The following is a 26194-nucleotide window of genomic DNA, read 5'->3' on the forward strand; positions in this document are numbered from 1 at the left end:
TAAGACCATCTTCTTTCCTCATGGCCTTGTTCTTCAAATTTGTCTTGGCTATTTGTTTTGATTGTTTGTTGCTGTATAATAAACTATCCCACAGCTCAGTGGCTTGAAACAACCACCAAAAGATCAAATAGGTCAGTGAACAAAATCTTTACCTGTCATGTCATATGGACAGAGAGCACAGGGAGGTGAAGTGAAGGGAGGACCCACCATAGGGCTGGATGGGCAGGGCCTCAGCGAGAAGGGTGCTGCTCACACGTGATGGCCTAAAGCTCCCCAGGGTTCCAAAGGTCAGGGAGCAGCACTCCCTCTCTACCCTGTCCTCCTCCTCTCCACCCCTGGTGTACCCTGTGTGGGGCCTGCAGTTGCTCTGGATGCCTGGGTACTGGGACAAGGAAAAGGCGCACACTCCTGGGGCCATTCCTCCGGAAAAGTGCCTCCAGGCCTTCGGTGGTAGCAGGAACAGCCCTCTCCCTCTTATCTGGGGCCTGTGGTTATTGGGTATCTTACCCTTGAACTCTCCAGCTGAGTCAGCTGCACCACTGCTATCCCCTCCTACCTCCTGGAGACTTGTATCAAAAAATCATGCTCCCCCATCCTCCGCATCCTCCCTAGCACCTGCAGCACTCCTCTAGCTACAGCCAGGACTGCTTTGTATTGTCATTATTTTCTCATTCATCTACCCAACACACACACACACACACACACACACACACACACACACAAACACACACACACACACACACACACACACACACACACACACACATGAATCCTTAAGGGAAAAAGGACCCAGAGCACAGCGGTTAAAACTTCAGAGTCTAGAATCTACCATTTACTAGCTGTGTGACTTTGAGAAATTACTTAACCTCTCTGTGCCTCAATTTCTCCATCTGTAAAATGAGGGAAAGTACTGACCTTACAGAGATGTCTGAGCCATTAATTCATGAAATCTGGCCCATAACAAGCACTCCATAAATGTCAGCTTACGAGAATTAATCTCTGTATCCCCAACCCTAAGCACAGTGACTGGCAGCCAGTGGGCACCCATAAATGCTTGTCTAATGAATACAGACCAGTCATAACTCTAGGAGCTCTAGTCCGGGTAAATCCTTTGGGTTTTGACAGTTTGCGAGGAACCTCGCCCCCTAGATAGCTCCTAGTGCAGCAGCCAGACCAGCACAGGCAGGAAACCCAGGTTGAGGAGCACATGGTGAAGCCGGGCTCCCCAGTGGGTACCTCGTCTAAAATATAGACCAAAAGAAGGGCACTGTCAAAACCTGTAACTATGAAGGACCAGAGGTCAAATGAGGCCACAGGTCACCTTCTCAAAGCAAGGCCAGGTTGGGTGGGAGGTCAGGGTGCAGCAGTTGCCCAGCCTCCAGGAGTCAGAACTGGAATGCTGGGGCAGAGACCTCAGGAGCCAGGGTGACACTCAGCATCCCTCTCCCTCCCTGTCCCTGCCTCTCTCAACCTGAGTGCCTGGCCCCTATAAGCCTACACAGTTTGTGTCCCCGTGGAGCCACAGGTTGGAGACAGAATGACATCCTTGACACTGGGACCCTGGGAGGTGGATGACGGCAGCAGAGGTGTCACAGTCAGAAGTGACAGGAACTTACTCGCCTTCCTCCTACAGGAAGAACTCATATTCTTGAAGACTGGCCCACCAGACCCCAAACCTCCCACCTACTCCTCTCCAACCCTTCACTCTCTTTCTGGCCATGATGCAACCTGACCTTTGTCCCATCTATGGGCAAAGCTGATGTCTCATGGTGACTGCAAGCAAGCCAGGTCCTGTTTGACAAAAACATTCACAAACCAACTGCCTAAGCAGGAGATGGTGAGTTCCCTGTCCTCTGACTGTGTGACTCCTTACTGAGGTTCATAGAGAGGGCTCGGGCATTGCATTGGCAGGTGGAGTCAGTGACCTTTAAGGTCACTGTTGAGAAGTGACGAATCTGCAATTACAAGCAATCTTCCTTCCCCATGACGTAGCTAGGACATCACCCTTCCACTCACCCGGCGTGGAGTTCCCAGAATTCAAGGTTACTTCTTGGGGGTACATGATGAAAAAGGAACCCTGTTTCCACAAGGGCCTTTTGGAATGAACTTAGACTAGGCAGGAGGCATCCCCCAGGCCACTCTGCTTGCCTAAGATGCAGTTAGCAGAGAGGATGATGGATTCTGTGGAAGGCAGAGGAGCTCATGCCAGTTCTGATGGAGCTGTGTAGGTGGCACAGGCAAGGAAGCTCCCCTGCCACATTCTGCCTGGCAAGGGCCAGGGCTAGGGCCAGGAGGCTCCTGAGCTATGCACACTGCCCACAGCCCAGCCTTCCTCCTGGCAAGGTCATAAGAATTTCATGAGTGGAAGGGGTGTTCAGATCCAGAGGCCAGAAAGGAGAGGAGGAGGCAGGTCTGGGGGTGGGGAGTGGCCAGAACTTCCTAGCCTGCTTAAAGGTCCTGAGAGGACAGTTAGCATGGGGCACTCAAGGAGAGAGGCATCAATTGGGGAACTTGCACAATCTGTCAGAATGTCATACCCCTGGTCAGGAAGGAAGGAAGGAAGTGACGGTCACAGAGGGAGGTAAGCTGGATTACTCAGAGGCACGGGGTCCCAGGCCCCTATCTAGTTGGACTTGTTTTAGTGGATCCTGGGGAGAGGAGAGGGTAGCTGTCCAGAAGTCCCCTATTATCGAATCTCAGCCCTCAGACTCAAAGCTTCCAACCTCTGAGTTGATAAGGACTTTCCTTTCCTTTGCTCCCCTTTCCTCACCTCCCTTGCAGGAGGGCATGGCCCCAGCTAGTTGGTAGCTGTCTTTGCACATGGAAGTCACCCATTGCTGGTAGAGCAGCTCTGCACCATGTGAGCGTTAGATAAATGCTCACTGCCTGGCGAATTCTGCCTTCAGTTCCCAGGCCCCTCCTCTAGAGTAGCTGACTTGGAGGACTGAGGTCCACTTTTAGCGATGCTGGCGTATTCCACAGACAGAATGGGGTCAGGCACGGGCTTCAGATTGGGGAGGGTGTTGGCATAGATGGAGTCCTCAGGGCTGGAGTGGTTTAGGTGGATGAGTGAGGCATAGCAGATATTCCCAGTGTCCTCACCAGAGACCATCTGCTGAGCAAAGTCCTGGGAATCAAAGAAGACAGAGATCCATTGTATGGATCACAGCTAGAGGGTGTCAGTGGGCCTCTGCATGCCCAGAGCTGGGTGGAGGGCAGGGACAGGGATAATATGTGGGACAAGGTGTTGATCCTACAGAGCCTCTGGGAATGAATGGCTGGGAAAAGTTGCTTCTGAAAGCAGTGAGGTCACCATCATTGAACATGGTTAAGAACAGGCCAGGGAAGGTTACACAGAGTGTGGGCCATGGAATCACCAACATCTCCTGGGAGCTTGTTAAAAATGCAGAGTTAGGGTCGACCCCAGATCTATTAAAGCCAAGTGTCTGGGGTAAAGCCCAGGAAACTTTGTTTTAACAAGCTTTTAAAGTGCTTTTATGGTGCTTGAGTAGCATTGAGCTAGAAGAACACTTGCTAGGGATGTTGTTTGTAGGGCAGATTCCAGCATTCAAAGGTTTGGCCAAGATTACTTTAGATCCTCCCAATCCTGCAATTCTGGGATGCCAAGAGACTCAGATCTTTAGACAGGACAGGCCAACACAAGGGAAACTGCCTAGTCCCCAGCCCCTGCTGAGAGAGCGCCCTAGGGAGCCATGTTGTTTGCCATGTGAACCCTTCCCCACAGCTGATTGGACCAACGGCAGCCAATCTGTAGACTGCCTCATCACCTATGAAACAAAGAACACTGTCTCTCATGGAGGTGAAGTTCAAAAGCCGGGTCAGCCAACTTCTTTCTTTCTCTAAGGGATTTGAATTGAGAAACATGGAGAAAGGGGGCATGTAGATAAACCACAAGGCAGCAGAGCATCAGTCAAGTTTCGGAATAAATAGAAACTATCAGTTAAGTGCAATCCAGGAAGTTAAAAAAGAACAAGCTGTGGTTCTCTGTGTCCCAGGGAAGGGTCATTCCTACTCACAGTGGTCTCCTCCTTCTGGACTGAAAGGTCATCGTAGATGTGGTGTGAGTCATCCGCATCTGGGAAGAAAACAGTCAAGGTTAGGGAAGGGGCCTCCCTCCCTGCCCAAATTCCGTGGAAATAAGGGGCAGGGGCTGGAGGTCCTGGATGGGCAGAAGGGTCCTGGATGGGCAGAAGAAACCCGGATGGGAAAGAGGCCAGGGGACATGTTCCTGCCTGGGGAAGTCCCAGTGCCCAGCAATAGTAGTATCCAGGGATGCTAAAGAGCAAAACAAACTGTGATTCATTTACATAAAACTGGTAAACTTAATTTGCAACTCCAGGTCGCTGAAAATTCCAAATTTAAACATCAAACTTACTTATAATCTATTTGCTCGTGGAATTATATGTCGTAATGTCTTCCAAATTTTTTGAACCAGGAACCCCAATGCAATACACAATTTATCTACTACCACATACACAAACACACACACTCACACTGTCACACCCCTATACACACTCACACACTCCTGAAAGAAAAGTTTAATGAAAAACACATGCAAAGCATTTTGACATTTTACCCTTCTGTTTTGTTTTGTAAAGATGCTATTGTGATCTACTAAATTGATTTTAGATAGTTTGAAAAATATGTGTATAAAATTTTACAATCCACGCCTCCCTTAGGATTTTTATAGTTTGAAAAATTAAAACCAATGAGAGCCAATATAACTCTGACCTGCTTACCCATTTCAATCTTGTCAATAGAAACATCTTTTGGGTATATGGTTAATAAGCACACAGTACCTAACTGCTGAACCAACCAAAAACCAAACAAAAACAGCAAGAAAGGAGGTAGGATTCGTCAAAAGGGACTAATCTGATAAATTTTGTACAAGATGCTGCAGATTTCACATTTGATTAACGCTAAAAACTTAAAACTTTGAAAATTCAAAAGTCCTTGAAGTATTTTTAGGGAGACAAAATTTTAAAATGATAGCAACAATTAAAAAAATACACTTAACCGAAAGGTCTTTACATAAATTTGTTTTAAAAGCCTTAACTCAAAAGATGGCAAAAATACATGGTCCAAAATGGATGCTAGCACATCTAGTTTTAGGCAAATTTTCACTAAGTCGCATTGGCTTTGAGTGAGCTGACCCCGAGTCTCTGAAGAGAACTGGTCCACCCTCAGTACTGCCCAGACTGCCACTCTGGCAGTGGGGAAGAGGGTCATTTGGGGTTCCTTTCGGGCCTCAGTTTCCTCATTGGTAAAATGAGCATAACAAGCCTTGTCTCCAGGCCTTTCAGGTGCTGAATCAGTGGCTAAGCACTCTGTGGTCCGCCCAGAGCCAGCAACAGGGGCTCACCTTTCCCGGCTCTTCCTCGGGCTTTCCTGAGGTACAGGACCAAGATGAGGGCAAGCGTCAGCACCAGCAGCAGCAGGACAGCCACGGCCACCGCCACGTCCAGGGTGATGAACTTCTGGTTGTCTGGGGGGCTTTGGAATAAGGACCAGCCGGGTGAGGAAGGTCAGAGCCCAGCCCTACCTCCTGTCCTGTTGTCACGACAGGCCCTCCCCAGCTTGCAGCCTCCCCTGAAGTCACCTCCTGCTCAGCTGACCAGGAGGCAGCCACAGGGTCAAGGACTCTGCCCCACCAGGCCGTGCAGTCTCGGGCAAGACATTCCCTCTCTGGGCTGGTTTCCTCCTCTGTACAACGGGAATGTTGCTGTCTCAAGTCTTTGTTTCTTTCTCTTTGCCGACTGGTGTTCCTTAGCTTTCCTTCCGGGCCCTGTGGCAGGGTCCGCACTCACCTCTCCCAGCATTCTTCCCTCAACCATTCTCATTCCGCCTCCTTAACCTCAGCCCTTCTCTCTGAGATGCGGTGAGCGCAGAGCACACTGCCATCGCTGACAAAGAGCTCTGCCAGGTGACACGTGCATTTTAACAGGTCCTGTCTCAAGTCAAAGGAAGAACACGAGGGCAGACTTCCTTACACCACCTCTCAGGAAAGGTGTCTGGGCTGTCATGGGTGAAAGTGGGAGAGGAAGCAGTTTAGGGACAGCGCTCAGCTCAGGTGACCAGCTGAGCACCATTTGGTGTCTGGTTTAATCTCTTGAAGCAAGGAGCTGTGGTTTGCAAAAGCCCAGGATTCACGGTGTGCAGTGACAGCAGGTAGAGAGAGGGGAGGGGAGGCCAGAGGCAGGTCCCAGTGCTGGGGCCTGGAAACCATCAGGCAGGCTAGAAAGGAAAGCAGGACGTAGGTTGCAGTAACGACAGTGTGCCCTTCCTCCAGACCCTCCGTGGCTCTGGGATAGCTCCCCTGCTCTTGTGGAAAGACAGAGCAGGGCTGGGAGGGGGCAGAGGTGAAAGAAGCAGCCCTGGTCATGTGCCGGCACTGGGCTGGGCCGTTCACGTCCGGGCTCTCGTTTAATCTTCACTATAACCCTGTGAGACAGTGGTTCCAAACTGCAGGTGGTTGTGACACACACCTAAAAGTGTCTGGAGACATTTTTGGTTGTCACATCTGGGTGGTCAAGGGGAGGTCTGTGCTACTGGCATCTAATGAGTAAAGGGCCAGAGGTGCTGCTGAACATCCTGCAAGTCACAGGACTGCCCCTACAACAAAGAATTTCCTGGCTCCAAATGTCAGTAGTGCCGAGGATTAGAAACCATGATGTAAGGTGGGAATGTTATTAACCTGATTCTGAAGATGAGAAAACTGAGGCTCAGGCCAAGTGACCTGAGGTGACCCATCTGACCCCATTCCTTCCTGTTGAGACCCAGGTATCTGTGGCAGTTGTGGTAGCTGGGGGCATCCAGCATGGTCAGCAGAGGGTGGGAGGTAAAGGAGGGTTGGGAGGACAGGGATGGGGGCGCAGTACCTGTCAGTGACAGGGCTGGTGGCAGAGGCCAGGACCGTTACCCTCCTGGTGCTCCTGGTGCTCACAGTGGTGGGGAGTGTTGAAGCTGTAAGAGGTGACAGAAGAAGAAACCCTGAGGGAAGAGCCCTCTTTTAGCCCCCTGCCCCGGGTGGGCGGCACCCACGCATGGCCCAGACCAAGTGAGGACTCTGAGAAGCCCCAGATGCCCTGCAAAGGAAGGGAGGTGTTGGCTGAGTTCTGCTGGAGTTGCCCACAGTGACGGGCCACAGTATGAGTGGCTTTAAATGAAGTATCACATAGTTGCATGTATATTGGATCCATTCTCCAGTCTCTTCTGTTTTTGTTGTGTTTGAACATGTCATGCACTGTCAACCTCTAATGCCTCCTGCACCACCGCTTGTGTCTCCTCTGGATAAATCCCTGCTCATCCAACAAGGCCCAGGTGGTGTCAGCTCCTCTGTGGAGTCCTCCTGGGGTGAGGGGACAGACCCCTGGCCTTGTCTGGTGACCTGACCCCTCCTTTCACTGGGATGGCATGCTTCTCTTATACCAACTACCACCCACGTCATAACCCTTTGTTCACATTGTCTTTCTGGCTGGGCTGTGGGCTCGTCCAGCTCAGAATGGGATCGCGAGGTTTTCAGGTCCCCTTCTGGAGCCTGGCCTGGCCCTGTGCCCTGCATGGAACAGGCAGTGAAGCCCAGCAGCTGGTCTAGGTGCCCCCGGTGCCCATGCAACCACATGGCAGGGCAGGCTCGGCAGCAGGGAGGGCCTGGGAGGTGCTGCTCAGGCCCCAACCACCACAGAAAGACGCAGGGGGCTGGGCAGCTCTGCATCCTCAGGAGGGATGCCCGGGGCTCCAGGATTAGAGGCACCTCCCGCTTCCCATTCTGCAGATTAAGGACTCTCACTTGTTCACGGCAGGTCCCGGGGGAGGACCCAGGGCCCCTGAACCCTAGGCAGCCACACTGCCCAGCCTCACCCCCTAAGTCTCACATCTCCCATCTGTGCTCAGTTCTCGACCCCACCCTGTTACTCTGTGACCCCGCTGTAAGACAGACCCCACAGCCCCGTGAGAGAAGGCTGGGGGTTAGGGGCAGGGGCAGGGATGTCCGGGAATGGGGCATCAAGCCAGCTGTGCTCAAGCATGGGAAGCTTTAACGTCATTCGAGGTAAATGGAGGAGTCCCGTTAGTAGCACCAAAAATGTTAAGCGAATATGTGTGATGTGGAAGGAAGAACCAACTGGAAGCCAGCAGGCCTGGGTTCTGGGCTGGTTCTGCCCTCGGGCCAGGGGCTTTTCCTCTCTGTGCCCCCAGTGTTCGGGGATGAGAGGGTTGCAGGAAAGGATTTCCAGGGTCCTCTCCGGCTCCAGCGCCTGTGATTCAAGATGTCTGAGACGCACACACGAGAAGGGAAAGAACTCACCTCGAGATACCACCAGACGGATGACTTTGAGAACAGAGATCTCGTAAGGTCTGTAGATTCCACACCAATAGGTCCCTGAGTCCTTTACCCTGAGCTTAGTCATGGTGACGGTGAAGACGCCAGAGGAGCCATTGTCCCTGATGGAAAAGCGAGGCTGCCGAGCCACCGTCCTGGAACTGTCCACGACTATGTCACATGTCCCGAGTCTTGTCTGCCTGCAGCAGCTTTTCACCTGCCAAGGCTGGGATCGCTGGTACCGGCAACTCACAGAGACCGCCTCACCCTCCAGGGCAGACACAAACTCTGTCTCCTGTGCCCAGGAAGCTGAAAATAAAGCCTCAGGTCAGGAGCCCCCAGTCTGCCGCCGCAGGGCTGGGAGGTGGGGCCTCCCCCCTCAGGGGGCGATGCTCTTGTGCCTACATTCAGGTTGTGCTCCAAAGCATGGCGTTGGCCATGGCACCACCCTGTCCCCTGCCCTTCCCTCCACATAGCCCCTGTCACGCCCACCTTGTCCATCCATCTCCCCTGCTCTCACCCCTCCCCTGCCCCTCACCTGAGGCCAGGAGCACCAGCAGGACAGGCCAGGGCAGGCGTGTGGCCCCCCAGGCCATGGGTCCTCTTCTTGAGCTGGGGTCCGGGGAGGGACGTGAGGGAGCCGGAAAGCCCCGGGGAGGGGGAAGCAGAGCTGGGGGGTTCAGTGCGGCCGCCCCCAGCTGTGTGGGAAGAGTTGCTGGGGAAGGCACAGGCCACCCTCAGGGAAACAGGAGGCCAGGGTGGAACAGGGAGTCCTTGGCCTATGTGGGACCCTCCAGCTGCAGGCTCTACATCTGGGCCCGGAGAGGCCTCAGCCCTGGGACTGGACCAGGGCTCCAGGGACTCCGTAGCTCCAGCTGGGCTCCCCTGGCCCCAGCCTCTTCCCCCTTGTCAGGCCACCTCCTCCCATGGGGGCGGGGGAGGGGAAAGCTGAGAAAGCCGAGCAGGAAGCTGTGGTGAAATATTGTAACTGGCTCCATAAGCAAGAAAACCTTTTTTCATAGTGTTGTGGGGGATTTTTTTGTTTGGTTTTGGGTTTTGGTAGTTCTCTCGTTTCAAATTCCCCGGGCCAGTAAGATTTGCTGACCAGAACTTTGTAACTTTTTGTTGCACTGATGAATTCCCTTTTGAGTTTCTTTCCCAGAAACCACAGAGCTTCCTTGCAGCCATGAGATAACTACAAAGCCTCACACAACCTGTTTGTACAGAAGACAAGATAAGCAACACTCACCACAGATTGTGCCCAAGCTACTGCAGAGCAACCTACTGCCCGAATCCCACCTGTGTACAAGGCTGAAGGAATGACCAATATTAACCCCTGGCTCATTACACTACTAAGATCCCCACCCCGGGAGGGACTTATCCTCCAAATTTTGATCATGGGATATATGTACTAGCATGATTTCTCGCTGCGCTTGCATGCCCTGAACTCCACCCCCAAACATGCAATGATGCTCACTCCCCTCATGCATTATTCATTTCACCTCCAGAAAAAAAGTCCTGACCCTGTCAGTCAGGGAGGCAGATTTGAGGCAGTCCATACCTCCCACCTCCCAGCTGACACATCTCCTGCAATAAATCCTTGCTTCTTTGACAGTCGTCACTGTCTCAGTAATTGGCTTTCTCTGTGGTGAGCAACAGTGAACCCCTCTGTGGGTTCATTAACAGTATTTCTCCTCTCTCTCCCCAGCCTAAAGTTTCTCCTCCCCACCCAAGTCAAGCACAGGCTGGAAGGCGAGTGACAGAGTTAGGGGAGTTCTGATCAGAACCCTAACCTGCTGGCCCCAGTGGTCAGAGGCTTCATGCTCAGGCTTGCCTGGGAACTGGGAGGTCCCACGGGGACAGGAGGGGAAGAGGGGAAAGGAGATGGAGACCCATTTGCAGGAATGGAGATGCAGGGGGGTGGTCCCTAGCAAAGGCAGGAGACAGCAAAGCTGGGAGGGGAGAGGGGAAGGTAAGCACATACGGAGGGAAGATGAAGGAGGAGGGGAAAGGGAGTCTCAGGCCCCAGATCATCCCCTCCCTCAGCTCCCAGCTGCCACAGTCACTCCATAAACATTTGGTGAAAAACCACATGAATCAAGCATGTTGTAAAAAATAATTGTCCTTAGATGAGCTACAGAAAATCAATAGTCACAGGCTGTTTACAGTTAATGGATAAACAACAAAGAAAAGAAAAAAAACAGTAAAAACACAGTGCCACAGGTTGTGTTCCTGGGTGCAAATTAGCACTGGAGGCTTATTTGGTTTTATTTATTTATTTATTACTTATTTTTATAGAGACAGGGTCTCGCTCTGTCACCCAGGCTGGAGTGCAGTGGAGGGATCAAAATTCACTGTAGCCTTGAATTCCTGGGCTCAAGTGATCCTCCTGCCTTGGCCTCCTGAGTAGCTATGACTACAGGCGTGCACCACCACACCCAGCTAATTTTTTGGTGTTTATTATTTGTAGAAACAGGGCCTTCCTATGTTGCCAGGCTCGTCTCAAACTCCTAGCCTCAAGTGATCCTCCCGTCTTGGCCTCCCAAAGTGCCCAGACTATAGGTGTGAGCCACCGCGCCCGGCATAGCACAGGAGGTTTAAAGGACTCTGGGGACCAACACTTGGGAGACAGAAGAGCAGGGAGCAGCATGGGACAGAAGGGGAAGCTGGGCTGCAGTATAGGCCATGAGACAACTCAGGCCACCTTGGGAGGAGCTCCGAAGACGAGATAGCCCTGCAGGACTTGCCAAGTTGGCAAGGCAGCGTTGGCCTTGAGACCCAGTCCCTTGTCAATCAGTCAGCAGAGGTGGGGCGTCCTGGGCAGGGGTCTGGCCTTGGCTCTCTGCCGCTGAGGGAGCCCCCAGAGGGGCCGGCAGAGGAGGACTTGTGCCCTCACCACTCCCAGCATCGGGGCAGGAAGCCCGTCAGTCCCGAGGAGGAGCTGGCGGCCCAGCGCAGCATCCACCCACTCAGCGGGATGCAGAGTGAAAAGCGCGTTTCGCAGCCACTTGGGGGAACTGTAAGCCTCATGCTGCGCGCCGGGCTCCATGGAGGGCCGTGCACATCCAGCGGGTGCTGCATTTACTGTATTTGTTCTTTCCTTGGTTGTGACCGCAGGCCCTTCGCAGGTGTGCTCCGTCTCTGCAGCCTGCTGCTCAGGAAGCTCCGTGGCCTCACCCACTAAAGTGAGCAGCCCCCCTGATGCCCACCTGCCCTGCACCTCCCTGCCCGGGGTCTGCTGTGGATCCGGGTCCCCGGGAGCCTGGGGAAGAAGGGCGACAGAGGAGGCGAGAGGCTGTGGTCTTGAGGAAAATGTCCAGGGGGAACTGGGCTGTGGGGTCTACAGCTCCTCAGCACCCTGTGTCCTGACCACGGAGTCCCCATGGGAGCAGGCTCCTAGGGTGAGCCACTGCATGCTGGTTTGCTCAGTTCCAGGAACCGTTCATCTGGGCACACAGGGACAGCTGGGCACCCTCACAGCTACCCTGCCTAACTTCAGGACACACTGAAAGGCCTTTGCTTGGGTCTAGCTACCTCCACCTGGGACCTGATCACATCCCCTTCTGTCCCTTCCCACGGCTCCCAGCTGCCGTGGCCTGTGCAGTCTCTGCCCGCAGGTTCCTGGACTCTCACTCAGGGGTGTCGCCTCCTGACACCAACCCATGCCTCAGACAGAGCCCCGCCTCCTCCGCGAAGCCCATCTGGCTGGCCGGAGCCTGCAGGGTCCCCAGTGCCCCCATTTCCGAAGAACTGTCCTGCACCGTGGCATCTGACCCTGTGCTAAGGTCTGGGGTGTACCCAGTCAGGCCGCGTCTCCCTTCCCTCCGAGGCTGGGCGGAGACTGAGGCCAGGGCTGGCTCCCTCTCTCCCCTGTGCCCGCCTCACGCCATGCTGCGTGGTGCGCACGCGACTGGCCCGCACACCCCGTTGGCTAGGAGGTGATGTAGAAGGGGCATCAGAGCTCATCTCCTCCTCCTTTTCCAGATGAGGAAGCAGGATCAGAGAGGGACAGTGACTTGCCAAGGTCACCCGCCCTCACCAAAGGGGCCACCATGGTGGGGCCCCAGCATCCATGCAGTGAGGAAACTTGGGAAGAGAGAGGACAAAACGAAGAAATAGGATCCTTAGGTCTTAAATGCGATGTGAGAAACAGCATTGGTACCAGAAAGAACTTAGGGAGCCACAATAAAGAGGCATCGACTTGGTTGTACAATGTTCATGTAATTTTGTTCTATTGGAAAACAATACTGAGAGGTAGGAATTACTGTCCACTTTCAAAAGAGAGGAAAACTGAGGCCCGGACAGGGGTAGTGACTTGCTGAGGGTCACGCAGTGACAGATGACATCTGCGTCCCTGTCCCTGACTCCTCCTCCAGTGCCCTCCCCCTCCCCGGGCATCTGGCCGGCAGGAGAGGCAGGGCTGGCAGTGGTGCAGGGTCACACGGAGAGGGAGCTTCCGGGGAGCCATTTCCCCGCAGGACAGTTAAGCCCCCTCCTAACTACACCCCAGGGTGGTGGCCGCACTCTCGTGATAAGGAGAGCAGCTTTCTTAGCAGGTTGCTTGCTGGCCATCTGGATGTCAGCGTGTGTGTGTGTGTGTGTGTGTGTGTGTGTGTGTGTGTGTGTGTCCATTCCGCAACCCGAGTCTTCCCTCTACTGCCCCCTCCTGGCTGTAGGGAAGAAGGCCCTCCCTGCTGTGCCCAGGAATACCCCCACCAAGTCCTTTCCCCTCATCCTCCCTGAAGTAGTCCCCCGGCTGCCCACCAGGACCCCGGCTGCATCACCCTCCTGGCTGTGGTGTTTGCTCTCCCACTGGGAGGTGCCTGACTCAGGGCTGAGCGTGCAGATGTCACATTTATCCCCAGGTGCTGCTCTAGCCACTGCAGGCTGATGGACACTCCTCCTGGGGGAGGAATCCAGGCTGCGTTCTCCACCTTCACTGCTGGACACCAGGCCGTGGTCTGAGCAGTAGAGGTCAAGTCTGAGCCATGAGGCAGTGAGGCAGCAGGCAGACTCCTCAGCCCACTGGACTCCCAGCCAGAGGCTAGCTGGGCTTCCTTCCTCCTGCCCCCCGCCTGGGCCAGTCCTCCAGGCCATGCTCAGCTCCGAGTTGTCTTTGGTGTGTCACACATGTGTCTTCTCTCCCCAGGGGACAGTGAGCCCCTGGGCAGTGGGGTGAGGGTGATCCACTCTTTCTCTGAGCCATGGCCTTCCCATCAGTGTTTGTGTGGCCAGCGTCCTCCATACAGGTCTCAGTCTCCCCAGGGTGGGGACTAGGCTTGGCCCTCAGTCCCCTCTGGGAGCTCAGACCTGGAACCCAGGTGCAGGAACTGGAGGAGAGAGCCTCGAGTTCAGCCTCTGCACCCCTGGGAAGAGGCTCCTATCTGCCTGGTCGGTCACAGCTTCTCCAGGAGGGCCGGCCGGCAGGAGGCAGTGATGAGAGTGTGGGCTCTGCAGGCTCACGGGACAGGAGGACAAGCAGCCACCCTCAGGGCAGGGTGCACCCAGAGGCCCCGTCAGAGGACACTTGCCGGACAGGAGGGACTTTGGATAGCTCTGGGATGCCCTGCTGCCAACCCGTCTGTCGGTCCCCAGCTCTTAGTCACTGTTCCTTCTCCTTCACGACATCGGCTGCCTCTCGGGCCCCTGAGCCCCACTCTTTCTCCCCTCAGCATAGGGAAAGCTTGAGGGGAGCACAGGGAAGCCGGGGACACAGGGGCCCTGGCAGCGGAGAGGGCAGCTCTAGCTTGCTAGTAAGGGGCACTGAGGCAGACAGGAGCTCAGGGTCTCTGTAAACAACACTTCCAGGGCTTCTCTGCCACCCACCAGGGCCCTGGGGTCTGCAGCTCTGAGCAGAAACCTCTTGGACACTTTCCCCGGGACATCCTGCCTGCTGCCCACTGCTCTGGGTCCCTCCCCAGGTTCTTGGCAGCGCAGGAGAACTTGGCTGCTGGGCTGCTGGCCCCCACGCAGGTAGGGTGCAGCCTCTGGTTCAGGAGGGCCTGGGCGAGTCCAGCACTGCACGAGTCCTCCAACCCCTCCAATCCAGACTGGCCCTGGTCTTCCCCCTTCCTCTCGCCTCCTGGTGCCCCTCTGGGAGAAGCTCCCGCACCCCATGGTTAAGTGGTCTCAGATCTAGCAGGCTTCCACGGGGGCTCTGGGCGTCTAGGTGGGTCCTTCCAGCGTCTGGCAGGATCACTGTGAATGCTGTAACCTACAAGGAACAGGGAGAGGTGAGGACAGGCCGTCCCTGCTCACAGTGCCCCAGGCTCCAGCCTCTTTCTGGCCTCGCCTTTGGTTCCTGCCAGGTCATCCCCTGAGGGTTACGCTGGGCCACCTGCCTGGCCACCCTCCTCCCTTGCTGGGTGCCTCCCAGTCCTCTTGACTGGACACAGGCCAAGGGACACCCCGCTAGGGACTCCGTGCCACAGCCTTAATGCTGTCACCCAGAGCTCTGCCCTCGGGAGGCTGAGAGGTGGGCTCTACTCACTTCCCACATGTCGCTTCCTCCAAAACCCATAGACCACGATCAACATCATGGGCACCAGGAGGAAGGTCAGCCCCATCACGAGCACAGTGGGGTAAAAATCCTGGTGCCTGAGGAGAAGGGACAGAGTGGCAGGAAGTGAGCACCAAGGGCCCCCGCCCTGACCCCTGTCTTCCTACGCGCCACAGAGAGGGGTAGGGCCAGGGGACAACCCCAGCTTCAGAAGCCCTGACAGCATTTGCCTCTGGAAAGACAGCATCTCTCCCTTGGGGACCCAGCTGCAGGGCAGGACGTGCCCAGGCAGATGGGAACATCCCTCCAGCTTGGCGCCTCTCCTCCCTTATGCCCCCAAATCTGTTCATCGCTGAGGACAAGGATTCTAAGAGATGCCCATGTGTGACTGGAGAGATCAAGGTTCTTGCTCTCCCCAAGGTGACTGTGGACACCCCTTCCCCACTGTGCCCCACTTGTAGCTCCTATTCCCTCGCTGGGGTCATTTCTGTGCACATAGGTCATCAGCACCCCCTTGTGTGGTAAGGGGGAGGGGGCGAGGACTTTCTCCTGTCCCTGGAGCCCTCTAAGCCACACACAGGTAGCTCCCTACCAGCAGCCAACAGGAGTGGTGTGTGACCACCTGCTCACCTGCCCTGCAGAGTGGGTTTGACACTGGATCCCAGCTTCCCCGGGGGATTAGTCTCTTGTTGCACATAGTAGTAGCTGGTTTGATTAAAGACTCTTCCTTGGCTGCCTTCACTTCACTGTCCCACTTCCCCACCCTCTTTGCAGTGTTCCAAATGAGATGCAAATCCTTGTCCCAGAGATGCCTTCGCTAGTGGAGCCCAATTAAAAGTGCCTCCATTTCCCACTTCCTACTCCCAGAGCCACATACATGTCTTGTTCCCGCCCTCTCCTTTCCATCAGTAGCCTCTTCAGGGGAGCCGACTCTGACCTTGATCCCCTGACCCTAACTCCCTGACCCTCATCCCTTGACCCTAACACCGTACCCTTAACTCTGATCCCCAACCCTCATCCCCCTGACCCTTGATCCCAATCCCCCTGGCCCTCATCCCCTGACCCTAACCCCAGGAACTGCATCCCCCTGACCCTAAACCCTGACCCTTGACCCTGACCCCCCAACCTTCATCTCCCTGGCACTTGACTCTGATCCCCTGACCCTCATTCCCCTGACTCTCATCCCCTACTCCCATCCCCACTGCCATCCCCTATGTCACTTCCAGTCTCCCACCTCCCACTCACAATAGGCCACACTGTGTTCCTGGGGAGCAAAGGGGAAGGTCAATTATAAGATTTGCACTTGAGTTTCATTCAGACACTAGGAACTGTGCCATATCTGGCAAAATGTCATCAACCCCCAGCCCCACAGGTACCTGATGGAGGGAAATTTGTTGAGAGATCTGCTGGTGTGGCACATGCCTGTCACCGGCACTCTGGTGCCGAGGTGCCCAGACTCGGGGGAGATGGATTCTGGGCCTGCAGAGGAGGCTCCGGCATTGCTGGGAGATGCAGTCACTGTCTGGGCCCCTGTAGTCCTCCTGGACGCCGTGGTGGTCATGGTACCTGTGAAGCTGTAGCCTGTTATGGAGGTGGGTCTCGAGGAGGGTACGAGTCTGGCCAAGGTGAGGATCCCAGGGGTGAACACCGTCCTGCTAGTGGTGAAAGGCACATCAGGGCCTGAAGAAGGGACTTGGACTGTTGTGCCAATTCCACTCTTGAAGACGTCGGCCAGATGTGTGAGGGGAGTGCTCCTCTCAGCTGCGAGGGCTGAAGGACCAGAGAGGGAGGGAAGTTAGAGTGACTCGGGGGCCTCCGCACCTGGAGCAGATCCCGGCAGCCCACAGTTGTCTGGATGCTGGGGTGGGGGCCTGTCCTCTTCTCTCCCTGACCTTGGACCTAGGGTTCTGCTCTGCCTCGTGACCAGGGTTCAGAAGGCGATGTCAGGAAGGAAGGAGTAGGCATGGTGAAGAAGGCAAAGACTTTCACAATTTCCTTAGCCTCTCATGTCAGGCCACCTGGTCCCGGAGGACACCCTCTCCCCATCCCCACCTCTCTCTTGTCATTTTCCAGACTCTCCTCATTCTTGTGGGCCAAAGGGACCTCTATAAAATGATGTTGAACAGAGACTTTTCCAGATGCCCCATAATTGGCAGTTAGGGTCCAGAGATGAGAACAATAAGGCATCAAGGGCCCCAAATTCCGAAGAAAGCTGCAAACACTGGAGCCAGACACCTTCCTTGCAGGATCCCTAAGATACATCCAAAGTGGTCCTGCTACCCTCAGCCCTCAACCCAGCATGTTTACCACCCCGTTTTCTAGTAGAAGCCTGGAGTTTGGGCGATAGACAAGGGGGCAGCCATAGGAGTGCTGAGGCACCACACGGCAGGCAGTGTCGGTTCTGTCTCAGCAGGAAACACGGACAGTGGAGAGAGAGGCTGCTACAGGATGCCGCATCAGACTATCGTGCATGCAGATGATACTTTCTTCAGGGCCAGATGGTCACCATGGAAGATGGCTGAGTTTCAGCCACTTGGGGGGCCTGAATGCCCAGAGCAAGCAGCACTGGGGGTGGGGGATAGAAGCAGAGGCAGACCTGGAGCCAGCGCTCCCACATTGCCATACTCAGCAGTGGGGACTCCCCCAGGGAGCCCTGCGGAGAACCCACGCAGCAGTGCCTTGGACAGCATCTGCACGCTCACCTCCAAGAGGATCTCGAAGGGCTAGAAGAAAGGGAATGACATCCAACAGAGAGGACTCCCACAATGGTCAGTTAGTCACACAACCATTTCCCTCTCCCTCGTTCCTGCACCAGCACACCAAGGTGTGTGGGAGGGGGAGGACCATGAGGAGGTGACTGAGAGGACCCCACATTCCTCATCTCCCGAGATGAAGGAGTGGGAGCTAGGCAGCAGGCAACCCCCCTCCCCACTTCAGGTGCCTTGGGCCATAAAACCTGGTCTGCACGGGGCAGTGGAAAATCATATATTGCTGGAAGATTAGAGCTTGTAATTGGCTGAGGATTTTCTATTTCCTAATAACTGCAAAGGTCTGCAAACTGGGAATCTCCACAAATTGTCCTTAAGATGTGGAAAGTGAGACTTGACATGGCATGATTGGGGGAAAGGCTTCAGTGAGCCCATTTTGACTCCTTCCCTGGGTCTAAATCAGAAGTGGAGAGGGAAGGAATGGGATTTGGCCCACATTTCAGACATGGCCTTTTCCCCAGTTCAGACCCAACAGGAGACAGGGATATAGTCGAGTTAGGGGAACAGGGTGGACAGTAAATCCCATAATAATTGGCTTCTTTTTTCAGGCTCTTCTGCTGACTCTATTTCCTACCTTATAAATGTGGGAGGACCTCTGCTCGGTTCTTGGTCCTCCTCTCTTCTTTTTCTACACTCTAGGAAAAGCTTTTTACATCCTCTTGAGTTTTACAACAGCTTTACAGAGATATAATTCACATTCCCTACAATATACCCATTTATAGTATAAAGTTCAATGGTTTTTTAGTATAGTCACAAAGTTGTACACCCATCACCACAGTCAATTTTAGAACATTTTCATCACTTTGCAAAGAAACCCCTTGCTATTAAGCTATTACTCCCTCACCCCTTTTCTTTCTCCCAGCCCCAGAAACCACAGTCTGCTTTCCGTCTCCATAGATTACTCTAATCCCTGGCTGTGAAACACTATCTCTGTAGAGATACTTTCAAATACATATCTCAGCTCTGACCTCTCACACGAGCTCCAGGCTGGTGTATCGACTGCCAGCTTCCTGTCTCCACATAGGGACCTAGGAGGCATCTTAAACTTAACACAACAAAATAGAGTTCTTGATTTTTTTCCATCCAAATTAGCTCCTGTTTCAGATTTAGCCTCCTCAGTAAAAGGTACACTCATGTAGCTCCTGACGAACTAGGGAACCTTGGAGTTACCCTTGATTTGTCCTTTCTGCTCACCTCCCACATGAGAAAAGCCTGTCCTCCCTCGAGGACACACATGGCGGACAGCAAGTCTGAGAAACACAGATGTGAGCCCAGCCACTTCCCTCCACCTCTAGCGCCCTCACCCTACTCCAAGCCACCGTCATTTCCAGCCAGACGCTCACAACGGTTCTCTCTGCCCAAGCTCATACCTTCCACAATCCATCCTCACCCCGCAGCCACTATACTCTTACAAACAAGCTGCAACACACCTCTCTGAGCTCGCCGATAGCTTCCTCTTGTACTTAGAATCAAACCCAAACTCCATTTCATGGGCTCAGGGCTCCTGATGACTCTCAGCCTCATCAATCACTGCCCCACACTCCATATGGAGCCTCCACACAGCCTTCCTTAGACAGGCCACACTCCTTGTCACCTCGGGGCCTTTGCACATGCAGCTGTCCCCACAGAGTCCCCCTCAGTGCACCCAGATTTCAACACGGCTGGAGAACTGTCACCATTCGGGGCTCTGCTTGAAGTCATCTGCTCAGGCAGGTGTTCTCTGGTCCTCGGTTCTACAGCAGCCCCCCATCACTGAGTTACATTCTAGTTCATCACACTGTTTTCTGTTCTTAGCAGTTATTGTTCTCGTAATTATTTGTCTGGATGGCGTGCTAGTGCCTGCCATGTCCCGTGGGGCAGGACGGGGTCTGTTTTTGCTCACACTGCATCCTCAGGGCCTGGAATGGTGCCTGGCACATCACAGGGGCTCAACCAATACATGTTGAACCAATGAGTGAATAAAACAAAGCATAGACAGTGATGCGTTTGAACCTCATCTTGGCCACCTGCTAGTTCTGTGACCCTGGTCAAGATCAGAGCCACATAGGGCTTTCGGGTCTCATTTTTAAAGGGTGACAATGATGCCATGAAGTGTCTGTAAAGGCACTTTGAAAAATCCCATGGTGTAACATGACCAGTGATGGATTTCTTCTTATCTGCTGTCAGTGGGGTGTAGGGCAGGGAGAACACCCCTTCCCGCCCAGGGCCCCAGCAGGCCCACTCACCTGGAGAAACTTCCAGCTGGATGCCCACGAGGGGGTAGAGGGTCCCCGAGGTGTTGCGCATGCACCAGTACCGGCCCGAGTCCTGGCGCTTGAGGGCCACCATGGTGATGTTGACCAACTTGGCCTGGGCATCGTCCTGCAGCAAGTAGCGGGGCCCCTTCACCCAGGCCCGGGTGAACCCAGGCTCACACCGCTTCCTCCTGATTTTGCACCAAACCTTGCCCTCCACGCGGTTCTTGTAGCCCTTGTAGGAGCACTGCACAGAGAGAGTCTCCCCTTCAAGCAGCCTCACTCTGGTGTATGCACTCTCTGCCGGGGGACCTGGGGAGACACGACTTGTGAGCAAGATCTGGAGACAGAGGAGGAGGAAGAAGGCATCTGGAAAGGGGGGGATCGTGGTGAAGGGAGAGGAGGTGCATACTGGCCTGCTGTCATGGACTCAGAATTTGAGGGGAAAAGCCCTACCCCCAGGGGCACCCCCAATCTAACAGGGAGGTACCCAGGCCTGCACACAGCTAGCTTTCAGAATTATGGGGGAGATGCAGACCCCTCCCTGGGGAAGCTCTCCGTCTGGTGGAGGAGACAGGCATGTCCCTGAGGGAGTTCCCAGGCTAATGGGGGACACTCAGCCCTTACACTCGGAGCTGACCAGACACAGCCCTGTCCTTCAGTCTTTCCAGGCTGATGGGAGACTGGTCAGCTCTGGTTCCAGGACCCCCAGTTTTGTGGGAAAGACCCACGTCCTGCCCCCAACGAGACAGAGGCACAGACACAAACACACGTCGTTAAGTTCTGAAGTTTCAGGGCCCAAACAACGTAGGTAGATAAGGAAATCCATTTTTTGAAAAAAATGACAAGGAGTTATTTCTTTCACAAATAACTTCACTGTAGTCACCCTTGAAATAGCAAGCTGCCTTAGTTCATTCTATAATAGGTGGGGTTTAATTTTAGAATATTCTAGTTACATAAAACCCATACATTAAGCCGTCCTCCATGTACATATTACTCTCCCAGGGGAGTGGGGACCAAGGAATTCTACGATTTTTCACTTTCCATCTGCTATGACTTGCACTCTGTGCCGAGGACCAAAATGTGGCCCGTGTCCTCCAGAGTCTGGAGGAGAGAGCAGACGGTGTCTCCAGCAGACTGGAGGGAGGGGACTCAGGGGACGGAGGGAGGGAGGCAGGTGCTGGCGGGTCCCTCCCCCTCTGCCCGCTGTAGGCTCAGTGCTTATTCTTCTGATAACTTCACCCCAGAGTTCCACAAACACACACGTGGAAAGCTTCTCCCCCTAGCAGAGAATAGAGAGCACTCATTTTGGAGTCATCGTACACATGGGTTAACACGCTGTTTCTGCTGTTCAGCTGTGTGAGCAGATCACCGAACATTCCTCTTTCTTTATCTGTCAAGTGGGAACCCTATCACGCCCCTCCCCGGTTGCTGTGAGCATTACGCCCCCAGACAGTGCCTTGAACACAGTAGGTACTCAATGCATCCTTCTTTTCCCAAGTGCAGGTGGCTGCAGACTTCCCCGCCGGAGCCCAGAGCTCTGACAGTCCGGGGCCCAGAACCCGAGACACCTGTCCCAGGTCCCACCCAGCACCCATTATAGCTGAGGCTCTGAGGAAGGCCACGCCCCCTCTGAGTGTCACCTTGTCCCTTGCAGACTAAATAGAATGGTCCAACACAATTATTTGGTGGGTGAGCCCAGGAATCCTTAGCAGAGCAGAGACCCCCTTCCACCCTGGCAGAGGGAGTGGCCTCTTATCCCTCTGGGGCGGCGCAGAGGTGGAGTGACTTGGGACGGGTCTCCAGGGCACTGTGTCTTATGTGCCTACTTCTGCCACCAACGCTCTCATGGCGGTGGGGGGTGGGTTTTGCTAACCCCCACTGTGCCCAGAACTGAACAGGAAGTGGTAACTTGGTCGCCATAGCAGCGAGAGGGGCAGGAATGGGTGAGGCCCCCTCAAGGGGCATTAATAGCTGTGGGGGGTGGGGGGAGAACTTCAGGGATTGGTCCCTTCGGGACAGGGGCAGGGACAGGATGTGGCATCAGCATTCCGAGAAAACGTGAGTTCAAAGCCCACACGTGATGCAACGACTCCTCTGAGAACCACACAGGGCTTCCCTGAGGGAGCCAAGCTCTGTGAGTGAGGACACCGGGTGTCCCCGCTTGGAGGGCCCGAGGAAGCCTAGCAGATAAGGGGCCGATGCAGAGGGGTCCAGAGCTTTATCTCAGCCTGGGAGGCCTGGATTGGCGTGACCTGGGGCCCGATATTGGGCCCGAACCTTGTCACTGGCCTCCGGTATGGAGCTGCTAAGTCAGCCCCATGGCCTCCCCTCCCCCAACCCACAGCCCATCAGACAAAATAACTGGGCGAGGGGCAGGGAGGGAGGGTGCAGGACAAGGCCCCTGCGCTCCTACCCCTGAACCCTGCCCTCCCCCGAGTCAGCCCGTGTCCCTCTCACCTGAGACGCAGCCCTGGAGCCACAGCAGCAGCAGGATCGCGGGGGCCATGGCTCCCTCCGGCTGGGGCAGTCACGGGCCCAGGCACCCCGGGGATCCACGGGCAGGCCAGGCTGGCACAGGACAGGCCACCTGGGTGTGCCAGGGGAGGACCTGGGGTTCTAAAAGTGAAGTTGCCCATTTAGGGAAGTGAGGCGGTGTGGGACCCACTGGCCCGGCGACCGCAGGGGCCGCGGAGCCTATCTGCAGGGCGGTGCCCACACTTGTTTCCGCCCTTTTCCTCAGAACTTCAGGCAGGTGTGGCTGCTCCACCCAGTCTGGGGCCTCCCGCCCAGGGGAGCTCACGGAGTCAGGGGGCTCCCCGCCCTCCCAGGCCTCCCCTGAAACTCGTCCCCAGGAGCGTCTGCTAACCCGAGGCACGGGACCCAGCCAGGGGGCTGGGGCGAGGTTTCTGGAACCTCAGGGTCAGGTTTTCTGGAATCCTCCAGGCTCAGAGACCCAGGGGCACTCGGGCTGAGGCGGAGTGTCTCGGCCTCCAGCTTTTCACAAACGCACATTCACAAGGAAGTTCTCATTCATTCATTCATTCATTGCCCCTGCGTGCATGTTGCTCCGGCCTCTCTGTCTCAGACTCCTGGCTGCTCAGGACAGTCACTCGTGTTCACTGTTGCGAATACCCTCTCACGGGCTCACCTGCATCCGACTTTGCCACAGGGGAAAAATGCAAATGGTGAGACTCGGAGCATAAAATTTGGGCTCAGGGAGAGTTTCCTGTGCTCTCACACGAGACCGCATACACATGCACACACTCAAACACACTGTCTCTCTCTTTCTCTAACACACACACACACACACACACACACACGCCGGCTGCCTCTCCTTTTCCCTCTCCATGTCTCCTCTCTCTATCCCTCTCTCCTCTCGTCTCTACTCACCGCCAGCTCTGTCTACACTCCTAGTCCCTCGCACAGGCTCCCTAACGCCACTGCAATGCTTCCCCTCACCCACCTCTTCCGAGACACCGAGTCCCCGGGGCCCCTTCCTCCTAGGGCTCTGGCCCTGCCAGCACACAGGCATGTCCCCTCCACTTCCTCCCGCTCAACCCTATCTCGCCTCTACAGCCACCCGGCTCTAGCCCAGGACCCCACCCTTCACTGAGTCCCCAGGGCTCAGAATCAGAAGGAATGATTTCTGACATCCATCAGCCGTGTCACCTGCTCCTTTGGTGTGTGGGGACCCAGGGGGACCCCCAAGGCTAGGTGTACTCCCCCTACTCACCTGGCCGCCCTTGGTCTCCTTAGATGGGACTGTTACAAAGTAAGCTGAGGCACAATAAAATAATAACTGGGCTATCTGAGCAAACAATGCATGAATCAGGCAGCTCCAAACCAGAAGTGGCTTGAGAGCTCCCCTGAGGGAACCCAAGGAGGCTCTCACAGGACAAATAAATCAAAGAAAATACTTAATTGGTTATAGTTACACAGTTGCCTTCTTTGATTTATCCCATTCGAAAGACTCTAGTTACACAATTGTAAGCTTGTTGGCTACTTCTGATTGGTTAAGCTTAGTTTCCGTTATGCCTAAATATACACATTTACAAGAAATGGCTCAAGTTAAATTTCACTTATGTTTGCTGATTCAGTCAGGGTTGAAGTCACTTATGAGGCCTGCCTCGTTTCGTCTCTTCAGAGATTCTTTGGGCCTGATCTCTATTTTAATTTACTTTAGCAGGACTCAGAGTAAACAGTCTTCAAGCTTGCATGGCCACAGTCTTAACCTGACCTTGAACCCCCAAATCCAAAACCAAAGAAGTTTTGTCTGGGCTGACCACAGAGCTTTTGTAGTCTTTTAAGTCATTCATTCATTCATTTGTTCGTTCCCACACCTCATTGCTGTGCATGGAGCTAAGTTGGCACTGGGGATACGGGAACAAGATGCAGTTGTCATTTCAGACCTCTCAGCTCACGGAAGGTGTGTTATGTTTTCCCTCCTCACCGTTCATTTTTCAGTACTTCTCACCAAGTCCTCAATACTTTGTCAGATCACTGAGTTCACAGGCTAGCTCCCCTCCCCAACACACACGGCGTCTTCCTTCACCCCTTCCTCCCCAAGGCTTCAGGAGTGGGGGATTTCTCTCTTACAGGGACTTTGTGTGCCCGGAATCAATGCTTCTATTAACCCCCTACATAATGTTTTCAAGGTCCATCAGTGTTGTTGCAGTACTTGCTGTGCAAGTTGTATTAGTACCACATTCCTTTTGATGGCTGAATAATATTTCATTGTATGGATATATTTTTGTTTGTCCATTTATCAGTTGATGGACATTTGATCTGTTACCACTGTTTGGCTATTATGAACAGTGCTACTATAAACATTCATGTAGAAGTTTTTGTGTAGGTGTATCTTTTCATTTCTCTTGAGCATATAACAAATAGTAGATTGCCTGGGTCCCATAGCAACTGTTTTCCATTTTGAGGAACTACCACATAGTTTTCCAAAGTGGCTGCAACATTTTGCACTGTCACCAGCAATGTGTGAGTATCATCTTTCTCTACAAATTCCAACGCTTGTATTGTCTTTTTGTTTACAGCCATCTTAGTGGATGAGAAATTTTATCTTGTGGTTTGAATTCTGTTTACCTATTGACTAATGATGTTGAGCATTGTTTTATGTGGTATTTGGTCATCTGTATATCTTTGGAGAGATGCCTATTTGAATCGTGTGCTCATTTTGAAGTTGGGTTATTTGTCTTCTTAGCATCTGAAAAATGTTACGCGACATCATTCTGACTTCCACTGTGTCACCGGAGAAATTCACTGCCCTTGGAATTGGCATTCCTTTACATGGAGTCAATTCTCTCTGGCTGTTTTTAAGGTATTTTCTTTGTCTTTGGTTCTCAGAGTTTATTTATGTTGTGTCTTGGTGTGTATCTCTTTGGGTTTATTCTATTTGAGATTAATTCAGATTCTTGGATATGTAGGTTTATGCCTTTTCCCAAATTTGAGAAGTTTTAAGACATTTTTTGTATGTTTTCAGTCCGACACTGGGACTCCTTTCCTTCTGGGACTCTGATGATGCCAAGTTATCTCTTTTTTAAATGTCTCACAGATTGCTGATGTTCTGCTCATTTATTTTCAGTCTATTTCTTCTCTGTTGTTCAGACTGAGTAAATTTTGATCTGTCTTCAAGTTCACTCATTCTATCCCCTGTCATCTCCACTCTCCTGTGGAGTCCATCAAGTGAGCTTCGTATTTTGGTTATTATATTTTTCAGTTCCCACATACCCTTTTGTTATTCTGCTACTGATTTCTACTGTAATTCCAACAGCTCTTTTGAGTTTATTCTTCACTTTTTCCTTTTCTTTGTTGTGTTTTGTGACAGAGAGAGTTTTTTAAAATTTTCATTTTGGCAAATCTCTCTGCCTTTTTCCCCTATGATTTCTGCTTCTATTATTACTTACATATGTCTTCCATGACCAGGATTTGATCTTTATATAGCTATTTCTTTAGTCCTTTAATATTTTCTCATATAACATTTATCTCTTTAAACCTTTAAAATTTATTTTACTATATGAAGAGGGCATAAAATTTAACCTTTTTCCAAATAGTTTAACATGGTCTTATAAAGAAGTAAATTAGGCCAGGCATGGTGGCTCACACCTGTAATCCTAGCACTTTGGGAGGCCAAGTTGGGAGGATAGCTTGAGGTCAGGAGTTCGAGACCAGCCTGAGCAAGAGTGAGGCCCTATCTGTACCAAAAATAGAAAAATTAGCCGGGTGTGGTGGGGCACACCTGTGGTCCCAGCTACTCAGGAGATTGAGGTAGGAGGATTGCCTGAGCCCAGGAGATTCAGGTTGTGGTGAGTTATGATGATGCCACTGCACTCTAGACCAG

The 26194-nt window shown here is 53.4% G+C and overlaps 2 protein-coding genes across 3 annotated transcripts; both read right to left on the reverse strand.

Annotated features, from left to right (window-relative positions):
• Nucleotides 1-803: 803 nt before the first annotated feature.
• Nucleotides 804-9257, reverse strand: LOC123632903 (trem-like transcript 4 protein). Its single transcript, XM_045543664.1, has 6 exons — nt 8880-9257; nt 8327-8650; nt 6900-6984; nt 5384-5514; nt 4038-4096; nt 804-3127 (listed from the first exon to the last, which is right to left on the reverse strand). The coding sequence occupies exons 1-6, from the start codon at nt 8935-8937 to the stop codon at nt 2903-2905; spliced, it is 882 nt and encodes a 293-aa protein (XP_045399620.1). The 5' UTR covers nt 8938-9257; the 3' UTR covers nt 804-2902.
• A 3280-nt stretch (nt 9258-12537) lies between these two features.
• On the reverse strand, nt 12538-22541 carry TREML2 (triggering receptor expressed on myeloid cells like 2). 2 transcript variants are annotated; one of them, XM_045543667.1, is made up of 5 exons: nt 22303-22541; nt 19834-20154; nt 16217-16610; nt 14832-14938; nt 12538-14555 (listed from the first exon to the last, which is right to left on the reverse strand). In XM_045543667.1, the coding sequence occupies exons 1-5, from the start codon at nt 22349-22351 to the stop codon at nt 14461-14463; spliced, it is 966 nt and encodes a 321-aa protein (XP_045399623.1). In that variant the 5' UTR covers nt 22352-22541; the 3' UTR covers nt 12538-14460. The 2 variants fall into 2 exon arrangements, with proteins under 2 accessions (XP_045399623.1, XP_045399621.1); XM_045543665.1 differs by lacking the exon at nt 14832-14938 and having other exon boundaries at nt 22303-22539.
• Nucleotides 22542-26194: the final 3653 nt, after the last annotated feature.

The sequence above is a fragment of the Lemur catta genome, chromosome 2 (assembly GCF_020740605.2).
Source record: "Lemur catta isolate mLemCat1 chromosome 2, mLemCat1.pri, whole genome shotgun sequence".
NCBI classification, from domain to species: domain Eukaryota; kingdom Metazoa; phylum Chordata; class Mammalia; order Primates; family Lemuridae; genus Lemur; species Lemur catta.

What these genes read in the sequence shown, in the direction of transcription:
- LOC123632903 (XM_045543664.1), bottom strand. Translation starts at nt 8,937, where the DNA reads ATGGCCTGGGGGGCCACACGCCTGCCCTGGCCTGTCCTGCTGGTGCTC. An exon ending in CCGTCTGGTGGTATCTCGAG is followed by an intron (nt 6,985 to 8,326) that starts GTGAGTTCTTTC and finishes CACCTCTTACAG; the next exon opens with CTTCAACACTCCCCACCACT. An exon ending in TCCAGAAGGAGGAGACCACT is followed by an intron (nt 3,128 to 4,037) that starts GTGAGTAGGAAT and finishes TTTGATTCCCAG; the next exon opens with GACTTTGCTCAGCAGATGGT.
- TREML2 (XM_045543667.1), bottom strand. Translation starts at nt 22,351, where the DNA reads ATGGCCCCCGCGATCCTGCTGCTGCTGTGGCTCCAGGGCTGCGTCTCA. An exon ending in GCTCCAGGGCTGCGTCTCAG is followed by an intron (nt 20,155 to 22,302) that starts GTGAGAGGGACA and finishes GTGTCTCCCCAG; the next exon opens with GTCCCCCGGCAGAGAGTGCA. An exon ending in GAGGAAGCGACATGTGGGAA is followed by an intron (nt 14,556 to 14,831) that starts GTGAGTAGAGCC and finishes TGTTCCTTGTAG; the next exon opens with GTTACAGCATTCACAGTGAT.